At 38.1% G+C, this 15,139-nt stretch overlaps 1 protein-coding gene across 19 annotated transcripts in view; it reads right to left on the reverse strand.

The window, feature by feature from the left end:
- Positions 1-15,139, reverse strand: part of PKHD1 (PKHD1 ciliary IPT domain containing fibrocystin/polyductin) — a 476,353-nt gene that overhangs the window by 142,384 nt on the left and 318,830 nt on the right. For all 19 annotated transcript variants that reach the window (XM_082346239.1, XM_082346233.1, XM_082346232.1 and 16 more), the window contains 3 exons: positions 13,526-14,404; positions 12,655-12,823; positions 10,905-11,062 (listed from right to left, as the gene is read on the reverse strand). In XM_082346239.1, coding sequence (XP_082202365.1) covers positions 10,905-11,062; positions 12,655-12,823; positions 13,526-14,404 — 1,206 coding nt within the window. The remainder of the gene's footprint in view (positions 1-10,904; positions 11,063-12,654; positions 12,824-13,525; positions 14,405-15,139) is intronic.

A 15,139-nucleotide genomic window follows, 5' to 3' on the forward strand; every position in this document is an offset into this window, starting at 1 on the left:
GCGTCCCTTTTCCTGACATGCTTTACATAATAACCAACTCATATTTCAGGATGATTCCCATTTGTTATATAAATGAGTTTTACTATCATTATTCTTATTAAAATAATAAGTAATACATATACATGATTTTTAAAAATGGAAACTTCCCTCTAAGCTGCAGCACTGAAGATCAGGACAGCAGAGGGTAAAGGCAGGGAGTTTTTTCTTTTTCATTATATATGTTTTACTGTCTTGTTTATTCGTTCAACAAAAATTTTTAGGATAATTTCCTAAAAGTGGAGTTGTGGAGTCAGAGGTATAGGCCTTTAGATAGTTGCCAACACTACTGCTAAAATAATCATATTAATAGTAAATAATAGTGGCAGTGGTCATCACTGTCTTGGTAGTAGTGGTGGATACTTTTGTTGAGTTGCTCTCTTTTAATCCTTCCAATAAACGTATGAGTATATACTATTAATATCTCCACTTCCTAAATGAGGAAACTGAGGCTCAGAGAGAATAAGAAGCTTTCTTGGAGTTGCCCATCTAGTAAGTGGACACAATGCAGACAGCTCAACTCAGTGTCAAAACTCTTAACCTACACTCTGATTATGAGAGAAACCATCTTTCTCTTTTTGTATGTTTTGTATGGCTTTTTGTATGCTTTTTGGCATTTGTATTTATTTCTCTGTGAAATGCACTTTAGAATCCTCTGAATATTTTTTGAATTGGTTTGTTCTTTTTTTGTTCTTAAATATTAGCAAGAATTTTTTTGGTATATTAAGGAAATTAGCCCTTTTCTATATGAGTTGTATTTTTTCCTTAGTTTTTTAGTTTAGTTTTTAATATTCTTTGCAGAACTTTTTAATTTGGAAAGAGTCAAATTTATCAGATATTTACATATATGTCCTAGATTTTGATTCCTGCTAAGAAAAATCTCCATAACGCTAAGAATATATAACCTCACCAATATTTCCTGGTAATTCTATATATTTTTTTCATTTTGAATCTGTATGAAATTTATTTTTATAAAGAGAAAGATATGAATTCCTAATTTTTTTCCCTGAGTGATTAGTCAAGTGCCTCAATATCATTAATGAATAGTTTCTATTTTCCCATGATTTAAAATGTCATCTTTGTTATAAACTAAGTTCTTTAATGTATTTGGTATCTATTTCTGACCTTTAAAAAATTTTTTGTTCCATCCACGTATCTATTTCTAGGATATTTTAATGATTGCATTCAGAATGTCACAACATAGCATTAATTTTACACCTAGTGAGTGTGCAAATATATGGAGAAAAAACTTAAAACTAAATCAAAGAATCTTTCAGATCCATAATATTGAAATGAAAAGGTCTCAGTCATGAACTTGTTTAGCACCTATTGGTAAGGCACAAGTGCTTTATTTGTTGGTGGGACTGCCCAAGTGTTTCCTTCCATTAAAATGCGTGTGCACGCATACACACACACACACACACACACACACACAAAATAATCAAACACATAGAAACCATCCATCTGTCTTAGGCATAAAACAAGCTAAAGTTTGAGCTTCTGCCTTCTAAATCTTTCAATAATTCTTGTACCAAAAGAATGAAAGCAGCATTGAAGGATTCCTCCATTATTAAAGTTTTTCGAATAAGACCACAGTTTACTATTCAGTGAAGTCCTGGAAATAATCCAGGGGCAGAGGCTGGGGGAGGAAAGGCGAAAGAAAGACAAGAAAATGAAAAAGAGAAAGGAGAGAGCCAGTATATCATCATGGCAAAAAGTTAAGTAATTTCACTTAGTGACCGACATTCAAAAATAGCCCCTCTTGTGGAACATTGATGTTACTGCTTCTCATATAACAAACCATAGAAATGTGAATAGATTTCTCAATAAAGGATTATACCCTGAATAGTAAAATTCCCAGGCTCAGAAAACCTTGATGCTTTATTTGGAGGACTGGATATTTAAACAGTAGTTTCTGCTAATGGCAGATAATCCCAGCTAGGCAAGCTTCTCTCTTTTACTGACCGAGTTATATGCCCAGAACCAATAAGGTGGTCTCCAGAATGGCTTCTAATTCTGTGGTTAGTTTCTAATTCTAGAAACCCAAGATGCATATGATGACCTATAAAAAGGACTTATAAAAGTGAAATTTATCAGAGACAAATACAGTCTAGCACATAGGTCTTAAAAAATCAGTTCTCTTTAATATTTATCCCTCCAGAACAAAGGAAGAAATAGTCATCTGCGTGTAGCCATTTAGGCCTTGAAAAATGACTAGTGCAACTGAAGAACTAAATTTTAAATTGTATATAATTTTAATTAAATATAATTTAAAGTGTAAAACTGATAATTTAGTTACAAAAAATGTTTAGGTATATTTGGAACAAATTGTACGTGCATCTACTTTTCAATTGTAAAGTTTATGAAATCTAGATCAAATATTTCTTATGAAAATGTAGTTTCTGAATTGAGATATGCTGTAACTGTAAAATTCATGTGAAATTTTAAAGATAGTATGAAAAAAATACAAATATCTCAGTAATTTTGTACTGATTACATCTTCAAATAACACTTTGAATATATTGGATTAAATAAAATATATTATTAATTAAATTTCACCTGTTTCTTTTTCCTTTTTTTAATCTGGACTCTAGAATATTTAAATTACACTTGTGGTTTGCATTATTATTTCTATTGGACAATGCTGTTCTGGATAGGCAATGCTCAGTTTTGGTTTCTACATTTTGGAAAAATCATCAACAATTGAAGAACATCAAAACAAGCCAGTTTAGAAAGTGAAAACCTGAAAAACTCTGTCATATGTTTACTAACAGAAAAAAGTTTAGAATTTCTATGCTAGAAAAAGGTAACCGCTTTTGAATATGTAAAAAGATGCAATATGGAAAGAATTACTTATACTTTGTCACCAGAAAGCAGACTAGGTTAGTAGATAGAAATCATACAGGAAGATCCTAACAATTAAAATTATTCAAAATATATTAGGCAGTCTTGTAAGAGAATGAATTCCCACTTCCTGGGAAAGTTAACAATAGAGGCCATCTTCACATTGAATGGGAAGTGCAACTGATTGACCTTCAAGAAACCATCAAAATCAAAAATACTGTAATCTTATCATTTCCTTTCCAACTGGCATGTATTTCTGCAGCCTACTGTATTAATATGAGACAATATTCTCCAAAATGCATTCTGAACTACACTAATTCCAAGGAGTACTCATGTGTAGTATGAAAATGTATTCTGTAGTCAAAAAGTTTGAGAATACTGGATAACACAAAGTTGAACAGTTTGTTTTTTTTTTTAATTGCAGGACTTATCAGAACCTTTAATATTTTAATGCATGTGATGAATCTCCAAAACGGGAACGGTCAGAGTTTTCAACATATATCTGGCCATGCATCACATTTTTCACAATCTCCTAAGATAAGTGAATGGGAAACACTCTTTAAAAATGCTAAAACAAATTATACATTGAGTAAATCTACAAAACATTTTGTGAAACAGCTGATGGCAAACTTCAATTCTTGACTTTTTCACTCATTTAGTCACCCATTTATTCATTTATTCCCTCACTCAGCAAACATGTACTGGGCACATATTATGTTCCAAAGATTGCACTAAAAATTCAAAGATGTTTGCCTTCAAGGTACTCAGTCTGGTGAGAAGGCAGGCTTGTAAAGTGATGGCTGTAGAGCATGAGATGAGCTATAATGGAATTGAGTGATAGATGAAACAAGGACATAAAGAGACAGAGTCCCAGCTGCATGTGGGAGCCAGGGGCATTCCATAGGGGAGCTATTACACTGCAACGCACAGGAAGGCCTGCGTCTGCTGCTTCTAAACACAATTCTTTACTTGCCTCTTTCATATATGCCTTCTTTTCTGATCTACCTTGATGTTCTTTCTAGGTTACTCCAACAGTACACAGTGCTTTGCTCTCACTGGGTACTCGATAACTTTTTGCATTAAGTCACTGGGGGAAAAGGAGAAGCTACAGAAAAATTACCATAATACACTTTTGATCTCATGACCAAAGCTTCTTCTCCATACAACTCTATTGCCATCACACAACCTTCAGTGGTTAATGCTGGCAAAAGGCTTTTCTTGGATGTGACAGAGTCCATTTAGTTTGTCCATGAAAACTAATATATATACACATATATACTAGAAGAAGAGGAAGAAGAGGAACTAAATGAGGTTTCTGTGTGATTGCTATTACACTGTTTCTTAAAAAGTCATAGTAATTGACAGTTATTTTTTTTAAACCTAAACATCTATTTCCTACCATGTAAAGTGGAAATATGTGAATTACTCGGTTAAATATATCTCTGTACAGCACCCCACCAGATGATTCAGGCCACACGATGATAATTACCTAGAAGTGGTTACAAGCCCAGACTTTGGAGTCAGACAAATACAGATTTAAATCTTGGTTCTGCACATTCTAGCTGCGGGACCATGAAAAATTAGTTAACTTTTCTAAACCCTTATTCCCTCAAATGCTGAAAGGGATAATAATTCCTACATGTTAAGGTTGTTGTAGGGATAAATAGGAATGTTTATAAGCCACTTAGCATAATGCGTGGCACATGGAATATGCCAGATAAATGGTAACTATTATTATTGCTAGTTGGGGTGGATAATTGCTGGAATAATTGCACAGTTTCAGTTTGCTTTGTTCTTCGTAGACAGAGCTTTGTGTGTGAGAAAAGCTGATAGATCTCAGAGAGCTTACCTTGGACAATGCAGTGAAAGAAGCAAGAAAAAGTCGAAGGAGGGTACTGTGTACAGTACAGCACAGTGTTAAAAACACGGGTTCAGTTCTGAATCTTCTATTAATTAGTTGTATGACTTGGGCAAGTTGCCTATGTGTCTCATCAGCTTCCACATCGATAAAATGGAGGGGACAAGAATATTTATCTCCTAGGATAGATCCTGTCCATGGCATTAAATGAGATCATTCATATGAAGGTCTTAGCACAGAGTCAGAAACATACTCAACAAGTACTAGTTGTTAATGGAAGGGCTGAAGAGCAAGAAAATCACAGAAATAGGATGTCTAGATTGAAGAAAGGAAAGGGAAATTGCTCCTGTACATCATAATGCCTCTTTACATCACCCTTTACAAGTCACACAGGAAAATCATTCCAATTCACAGTACGGATTATTTAAAAATGCAATCAAATATTGTTATGCCCTTCACTGCCTGGAGACCAGACAAGGCGTGGAAGAGGGAGAGACTAAGGTGGAAGAAAGGTGCTCTTTGGGTCTTAAAAAGCATCCCCGGAAGCTTTATCCTCCTCTGCTCAGGATAAAAATCCCTGCAGTCACATATCCCAAAGATTCTAATATTTTCTGAGACTCCACTGTGCCTTTATATTTTAATACCCTGACATCTGGAATCCTAAAAGTCTAATGTTTGACCATAAATATCTGCTGAGATTAAAGAGCTATATACCAAGTTTCAATCTTTGGGGCCTATAATTGCTTGGGAAAAGAGAATGGTATTTCCCCCTCTAGCTAGAAGAGAAGACCTCTACAAGCACATATATTGGCAGACAAATTTTCTAACAACCGTTTCCTCTCTCCGTTCTGTCCTCTCATGTTCTCCCTCCCTCTCCTTCTTCCATTTTATAATACCATCTTGCTGTCATTCTCAGGGCAAATGGGAAAAAAGAGAAACCTGGAAAGCTTAAAGAAAAGACACATTTCACGACCTAGCAACAAACAGTTGAATACACGCTGGCTGCTCTCTGTTAGGCAGCTGAGCACACGTCCCCACACTGAAACTTGAGTTTCCCCATTATTCAGTTACAAACCACTTCATCACTCTGTGTGCTGACAGTCAAATGCCAGCTTTATTTTCTTTTTCACCAACCTCATCTTTTATTTTTGATTTGAGGCTAGTCACTTTTAAGATCTCCATAATGGTTTATAACTTTCTTTCTCAAGAAGTGTCCAAGAAGTAACACGATTTGAAAAATGTTTCTTACTCTTTCCTGGGAAAGAATGGGAAACTCTCACCTGCCCTGAAGGTGGATTTGGTCAGAAGTCCCAGTCAGACCACAGTACTTTGCTGGGCATGATGTTGAGGAAAGTGTGGGAAAAGCTTATCACGAGTTCAGACTTTTAATACAATGATTCAATATATAGTTTAAAAAATAAACTTAACACTGAACCCATTTTTATCCAGTGATATATTGTGAAAGTGATATGCTGAGGTCATTTAACTCACTTTAACACTAAGAAAAATAATCTGAATTTTTTAAAAAGGTTTAATATATTCTTATTATTAAAGACTTAATTTAGATTGTAAATACTCCTATGTCTTTTTAGTTAATGTTCTTTTCCCTTTCAGAAATATATCCAGTGTGTATATAAGCAAGTATGTTTATGTCTGCTGGTATTTGGCACAGAGAGCTAATTCTTGATTCTTCATGAGAAACTGAAACTGCCCGCTTTTTAAATTAAAAATATTAATTGTCTTCTTAACATCCTGTCTGTTTACTTCAAAGGGGGTGTATAACTCTATAACAGTGATTCTCAAACCTTAGCCCAGCAGAATCACTTGGGGAGGACTTCTGTGTGTGTGTGTGTGGATGTGTACGTATGCATGTGTGTGGATGTGTATGTATGTGTGTGTGTGTGTGTGTATTTGTGTGCATGTGTGTTTGTGTGTGTGTTAAATACAAAGGCTTGGGCTTCACACACCTATCGACTCATGCAAACGAATGTTTAATGCCCTAGGTGATTCTGATAATAAGCCAGCTTTGGGAACCACTGTCCTAAGCACATCAAATTTACCTCCTAAATTGAAGAAGGAGAACAAGGGCAGGAGAACGAGGGGGTTTTATGTTTTGCTTTGTTTGTTTGTTTCAAAATTTCCAGTCTATTGAGAACCAACACATTTAAAATATAATGCAAATTATCAGACAAATTAGACGTACAAAATGAAAGCCCTAAGTTTTGTTCATTAGATCCAACAGATGTACAATTACTGTCAAGTAGCTCTGGTTCTACAGGTGACATTTCTGTCATCACCTCACTGTGGACCGGCGCAGTCTGTGGGCAGCACAGGGCGGTGGACCACTCATGGAGTCCTGCGTCTGTTGGGCCGCCTCACCCCCAGCTTTCTAACTACACTGCCTGCTCCCAGCCTCGCTCTCACCATGATCCATTCACCCCACAGCAGCTTGTACGATCTTTTCAGAGAGTGAATAAAATCCTAGCGCCACCTTCCGACACCATCTTACTAAATTACTCTGGCCTATAAAGGGGCTAAGCCCTGACTACCTGCAACTACGCCCCCTCTCATTAACTATACATCACTCCCATGGGTCTCTTTTCCACCCACCCCTCAGACACATTGAGGCCATTCTGGTATCAGAGCCCCTGCTCTGGCTGGTCCCTCTCCCTGGAAAGCTCCCCCGTCTGCTCAGAGGAGCGATTCCTTGCTCCTCATTCAGGCCTCATTGGAATTGTAACTCTGTTTCTAATAGCAGCTCCCTTACACACACCACACACACACACACACACACACACACACACACACACACATCACACCACACACTACATACACCCACACACACCTGAAGCTACCTCTCTAGCCCAAAACTCTGTTCTATTTTCTTCATACCTCTCATCACTATTGAAATATTTTTACTTATTTGTTTATAGATATAGATATATAATCTCCACTGGAACATAAGTTTGATGAAAGCAGGAATGTTATTCACAACTATAGTTTCCATCCTTAGAAAGGCACTGGTAGACTACAGATGGTCAAATGCATTTGCTGAATGAGTGAAAATGCCAACTTCAGCACATCGTGTGCAAAAGGTGCTCAAGGGATGCTAGCTTCCGTTACACTCCCTTTCTACTTTCTATATCATGGCTAAGAAATTGTAAAATGCCATTGAAACCAAAGCTCTGATTTCTTTCAGTCCTCTCCCAATAACATCAGTAGCCATACGTACAAAGTGGGCTGAGAGGTGATTCCATGCATTTGTAGACTGGGACAGACAGGAGATGAGTCAGAAGCCAGGGTGGAAAGCTCTATTACTGATCTAGTCCTACCTAAATGGGATATTAATTTCAAGACTTTGTTTTTATAATTTTGGATTTTCAGATGATCAGATGCCTCCATCATCAAAAGAAATTCTTTCCAGAATAAAATGCAAATGGTTCTTAGAGGTTCTCCTGCCTGGGATTAGCTGCCTTGCACCCTGTTGCCATGCATGTTTCAAAGTTGGCTGCAAATGCGAACTTACAGATAAGTACAAAACAAAATTAACAGCTCACTTTTCCCCTGGCTACACACACTGCATTACACAGACAGCAAAACCCACTGGCACAGTGTTCCTCACAGCTGATCCACGTGGATAATTTTTGCTCCCAACACCGGAGCATATGACAATACATTGGGACCTGTGGATATCTGTCTGAGTTTTGCATGTGAACTTATATGTGCAAATAAAATCTGTATTTTTCAAATTAAAAATAAACCTCAAAGGCAATGGACTCCAAACTGTTTGTTAATAAAATGGAGAAAGGCCAAAAGGGTGTGTTAAACTCAACGCCATTTGCAATAAATATAAGAGCTGGTTCCAGAGGCCTCCATTTTCATCTTTGCTGGGCTGCTTCCACTGTTTTATAGATGACCATAGGTTCTTGTCTTGCAGAGGAAAAATACAAAATAGACATTTATTCTCTTAAGATTAAATTTGTGCTTTTCTCCTTCACGATATTGTGGATAGAAACTGGAAAGTAGCATAAAACTATGGTTTAAAAAGTGAGAAGGGAAGCTTCCCTGGTGGCGCAGTGGTTGAGAATCTGCCTGCCAATGCAGGGTACACGGGTTCGAGCCCTGGTCTGGGAAGATCCCACATGCCGCGGAGCAACTAGGCCCGTGAGCCACAATTACTGAGCCTGCGCGTCTGGAGCCTGTGCTCCGCAACAAGAGAGGCCGCGACAGTGAGAGGCCCGCACACCGTGATGAAGAGTGGCCCCCACTTGCCGCAACTAGAGAAAGCCCTCGCACAGAAACGAAGACCCAACACAGCCATAAATAAATAAATAAATAAATAAATAATTCCCATTAAAAAAAAAAAAAAAGTCATGTTCCTTGCTTTTAAAAAAAAAAAAAAAATGAGAAGGGACTTGAACTAGGGAAGGAGGGATCTATTCCTATTTTGGAAGTCACAGGAAAACACTCCGATCCTATTAGTACCCGGAAGGCACCATTTACTATGTGCTGTCTCCTTCATGGCAAGAAGACACAGACTGTATTTGTAGTGCAATGAACAGTGGATTCTATTGTGGGAATCCTTACAGTTGGGACCTATAGCAACCTCATTTAAAATGTTATAAAGCTTTAAAACATCAGGAGTTTAAGGCAGTCCATCCTACACACCTCCCAATATACCTTCAGCCTCCCACACATATGCTCACGCTTGTCCATATGCTGATAGTAAGTAGCATGTAATATTATAATACCTATCAGAGTTTTACCATTGAATCATGTTTCACAACCAAGACAAAGAGTGGTGAAAAAATAAAATATACAGCTTTTCAACCAGCAGCAAATATGCTTGTGCCTAAACAGTATATTTACACCACATGGTAAGCACCACCTAAGAATTCATTGAAAGAATATTATTATTCACACCTGGAGTATTTGATGGACATTTTAGAGTTCCTGTTTCCAAGAGACATTTTCAGTGTCACCCCATATCTTCCCGGCATTCACCTTCACATACCAAAGATGGCTGCTACAAAAACCTACCACTCCTTTCTGAGGAAGGATTTTCCTGGCCGTGGGAAAGAGCATGACTGGCCTGTTCAGGGAAAGCCAAAGGGCTGGAGAGTTAGTGCACCCAGGAGCATCCCTCGGCCAATGAAGAGTAAGGTTTTGAAGTGTCAACATTTTAGCTTCTGCATGGCTTAGCTGGGACAACTGTGGGTCACGTCTCCAGGAGTCCCCATTTGGGGCATATTGAGTCTGAGATGCGAATTATACCTCCCAGTGGAGTCAGCTGGTTATAACAGACTACAGTTCAGGGTGGAGTCTGGGCTGGAGATATAAATTCATCAGCAGTAAACGGTATTTCAACTTTGGATTTAGGAGCAAGATAGGAAGAGAAGAGGTCTGAGGACATAGTCCTGGAATATTCAAAACTTCAAAAGAGAAAGGGAGACTAGAAAAGAAGTCTGAAAAGAGTCATCCAATGAAGTAGGCAGAAAGTTGGGAAAGTTCTTTGGATGTACTTGCAGCAGCTTCCACCTGAACAAAAATGTAAACTCAGAGTTGCGTTGTTTGTAGAAGTAGAAAGATGATGATCTCTCCAGGGGTCCAGCTATAAAAATTGAGAGCCGGATGGGCTTATAAAAGCAAGAAGGATAAGAAGGGATTTTGATTATAGTCCCCCAGGGACAATTAGAAGATGGAGAAAAGGAAGGCAAAAAAGAAGGCATGCCATCTAGTCTACCACCCTTTCCAGAGTGAGGGCATTTAGCTCTGGTGGAAGAGAAAGATTCAGAATCCAGAGGAACTGCTTCCAAGGCAGACACTGCGAAACGCTGAGCACAGAGAGTGCTGCTTCAGGCCCAGGAGACCAACCTAGTGAGAGGACCATTCTCTTCACCTGTGCACAGGTGGGTGTTGGGAGTCTGTACCTTTGACATGGACCACAGGCAATCTCATGGAGGGCAAAACGGTGGTATTGTGACATCCCATAAGCACCCAACATTCCTGAGATAGAGGTGAGTGGAGCAGCTTACTGGCACAGACTCCAACTCCATTGCTCAGTTCCTCTCCAGGATATTTTGTTCCCACTGGACCACCCAGCCAAACCAGCTCCGTCCCATGCTTGTTCCCTCTACTGGAGACATCGAGTTCAGATAGAACTGACCTGTGTTGAAGAAGGATCCAGTCCATTCTGCTTCAATTTTAGGAAATACAGAAACTGGTGGAGGCAGACCCAGGGCTCTCCCATCCAGATCCTTAAAGAGATATTTTCTAGGACTTTCACAATCAGATTCAGAGCAGACCAGCATTCCTAAATCTTTCCTGGGAAGATAGATAGAAAGCAACTCTCTCATTTCCATGATAAGCCGCCAAAAGGAAACATATACTGGTAGTGCTGACGTTATGAAAAATAAAATCAATAAAATTTTATTATTAATAACATGTTACCTAGATATGAAATAACACTCTATAGAAAATGTTATTTCCCAGTTATATGGTCAAGAAAAAAAGACAATTCTTATTAACCAAATATTCTGGATATCGAGTTATATAATCTTTACATAAATCACTAATTTTCTAAGATGCAAGATACAATAAAATGCCCCTAACTAATATTTATTAAACATGATGTGATCAATGCTTTATGGAACTTTGGGGCCTTGCAGTATTTTAAGATTATCATTATAAATATCGATTATACTTGTGCTATATAAAAACAGTGTAAAAAAAAGATGTTCTCATTCAACAAATATCTATTGAAAACCTACTGCTTGTACGTTGGGGAATACAATGGTGATAAACATAGGCATCAGAATTTAGAGTCAAGCAGGGTATATAAACAAGTTATTGGCAATTATAACATTGAATTATAGAGAATTTATTTCATTTCCTCTCATCTAACATTTTTAGGTACCATTAGTAATAATATTAAATATTTATTGCATGCCAACCATGTGTCAGGTATTAATAGTACAAAGAATCAAATGCTAATATCATTTAGCTTTATAACTATTTCATCCCATAGGTAAGACCTGAATATAAGGAAGATTGGACAGTAGAAAAAATGACAGAATAACACAAATTGTATACCTAATAATGTTTAGGTTCCAAAACGGTTCAGGGATGGGCATCAAAAAGAGACTGGTGTTGGGTCAAACATATAAACTTTCTAATTAGGGTGCTTTTCCTGATTCTTTTATTCCAACTAAAGAAGTTTTCCCAATGTTATAGGAAAGAAAAAATAACCCATTTTCCCTGCTCTGACTTTCCCACTCCCTCTTACAGCAAAAAAAAAAAAAAATTCCTTGTCTAGTTTTCAGATTCTTGAATAAAACTCTCAGATCATACGTTCAAGAACAATAGTTACGCCTGGTCTGAGAGCAAATATCTGTCTAAGCCATATGGTTCATTTTAGGGATTCGTAACAGCAGACATGGTCTCCTTCCCCACCAGTGCCTGCACAAGGACACCCAAGCCTCCTTCTGAAAACTAGTGACACCATACTCCATGGAAGGTTCAAGAATCAGGGTCAATTTTTTCCATTGATTGAGAAAACATCCCAAAGAAGTACCTCTAATAAAGATAAAACAATTAAACAATATCAATAAAACTTGCAATCCATCACTTCTGCCGCTTTTGTCTGCCAGAGGACATCACGTGGTGGATTCCAGATTCAAGGAAGAGAGAAACAGTCTCTGTCTTTTCAGTGAGAGAGATTGCAAAAATCATATCTCAAAGGGCACAAATATAGGAGGGTAAAGAATTGGGACCAATCAATCTACCGTATTTTTCTAGAAGGACTTATTTCTATTCCCATTGATGATTTTATCCTTGTTTAAAAAACATGTTCAGGTATTTGGAGAATTACCAAACCCTTCATAAATATGGCTTACTATAAATACCAAAACCAGTACCTGGTTTGTAAAGGAGGAAAGTAGAACTTGTTTTTATCTTTGATATTTAGCATCCTGGTCCTCTCTGCCGTTATTAGAGGCACGATTCCAGTGTTCTCTGCATTGGACAGAATGCAGACATCTAGATCATCGCTATAGCAACTCTTCACAAAACTAGAAAAGGTCACATCTGAAAAAAAATGTTTAAGGTATTACAACATTATATCATGTAAACTACCAACCACAAATACAGACTCTACAACTAAATAGTCTTATATTAACATATGTCCAGGAGTAAGTTTAAGCTACTATCCAGGGTAATTCCAGGAGTTTACATAAATCTTGACTTAAAATATCTTTAATTCTTGAAGACATGGACATTGTACACAAAGTAGAAGAGCATTCCAACACATTGACATCTTAAGAGCAATACTTTCCGTCAAAGGTTTGATCAAAATCCAGTGAGGAGTGAGTACAATAGTACAAAAGAGAGCTGATAGAAGATTCTCTGCATAGGTTGTAGTATAATTGAATTTAATCCTGGCTGCCCCACCAACTACTTGACAACCTAACTGAGGCACAACTTCCACGTATCAATTTCCTCCTCTGTATGACAGGAGAAGTAACACGTACCTAAGAGATTAGGCATATAATCAAATTAAATATTTCCCTGTGAAAGCTCTTCAACATGTATTGAGCAGTGACTTTTTAAAGAGATCACTCACTGTCATTATAAACTACCATTGTGGTTATCAATGCCCAGTAGACGGTCAATTGGACAGCAAGCACCAGACTACACTGTACGCTTTTGTTGATATAATTTCAAAATGCTGTTAAAGCTTCTACGCACAGATGTATGACACTATATTGCTTGGAAACCCAAACATCCTACCTTGAAGTTTCATGATGCCTGAAATTAAATGGCCATTCCTCACTTTGTGCCATGGCTCCTGAGGCCACCGATTTGGTTCCGAGGTGAATACAGGCCACAAAATACCAACTCGACCCCCTCTGGGATTGGAAGGAGCTCGATCAGGTGATGTCACGTTGGCAGAACGAGGCTTAACTCTGTCCTGAATGCAGTCAAAAGATGAGCTAGTGGCCACGATGACTGAATTCCTAACCACAATCTGTAGATTTTCACTATAACACTGTGGAGCAGAAGACACATAAACTACTGCCAAAAGGCCGATAGTATTGTCCACCAGAGTGAGGTTCTCTATTTCCATGCCATTCTCCACATAGAGCATGGCGCCGTAGTCAAAGTTCTTGAAAGCCAAGAAGCCAGAGATATTGGTACAGTTGTCAAGTCCAGTCTCCTTATAGAGATGAAGGCCGTGAAGACTTGAATGGACCACATTGTCAGACCAAAGAGCTTCAGGAGAGGAGCACCTGTAGCCTCGGATGTGAAAGCCAAGTCTCTCGGATCCCGCCACAACGTTGCCATGGAGATGGATGTCCTTTGCCTGATTCACTTTGATTCCTGCCACCCAAACGGGAGACCACGCTGACTGTGTCATCAGAACCACAAGGTTATTAGAGAGAGAATAGCCCTGACCCTCCAAATCAATGCCATGGCCAGCTGTGCTAAACACTACATTGTCATTTAAAACGATCCCCTGACTGGCAGCTGCACGAATGCCCCCACCACAGCTTTGGTGCAGAGTACAAGATATTATCCAGGATCCTGCCGACATATCAATGAGCTCGATGGAGGAATACAGTGGTGAACCAAAGTTCTGAATTTCCACGTTGAAAAGTTGAAGGATACCTGCAAGCAAAATGCATGTCATCAGGTACTTGCTTCTTCCCTACAAAAGGCAGAAGGATGGCCCATTCAATGGCATCGGGATATGCAGATTTTTCATTAAAATATGTTTATTTTCAGCACCAGCACTATATTTTACGTCATTGAGTCTCACTAACAAAATCTGAATCATTAAAAATATCACAATACTGCATGAAAATTTTCCTGTGCATTCTGAAGAGTCTGGTGATAGGATGGAGAGAGATGAAAGAAAGACAGGAGAAGGAGATAGGCTTTGGGGATGGACACAGCTAGCTTAAAGATTCTGGGCACCTGTCTGCAGGGCTGGGTCAAGGAACTGGCTAAGAATAAAGGGAATGTGGCTTCCTGGCCACTCACCTCAAAGTCATGTCTCCTTTCAGGGACCCAATGTAAAAAGGCCACAGCCATCCCCACAAAGATATTGCGTGAATGAAATGCCAACTATATACAATATTTTAAGCATTTTTAAAGAAGAGTATAAGTGCAAAACTTCTGCTCAGTGGATGTCCAGAAACATAACATTCTTCTTGATGAAGACATGATACAGGTGATAACATATTTTTAAGTGACTTTAAGACCCTTAAATTTTTTTCTGTATTTTATTCTAGCCACACTATAATCCCTGTTTCCTTTTCACAATAAGAAGATTTTCTACATTTTTTATGTCAAGGGAGGATAGTGAATTATTTAGTCTTATTGGGAATTTTATTTGTACTT

Source organism: Balaenoptera borealis (assembly GCF_965194805.1).
Source record: "Balaenoptera borealis genome assembly, chromosome: 12".
Taxonomy (NCBI): Eukaryota; Metazoa; Chordata; class Mammalia; order Artiodactyla; family Balaenopteridae; genus Balaenoptera; species Balaenoptera borealis.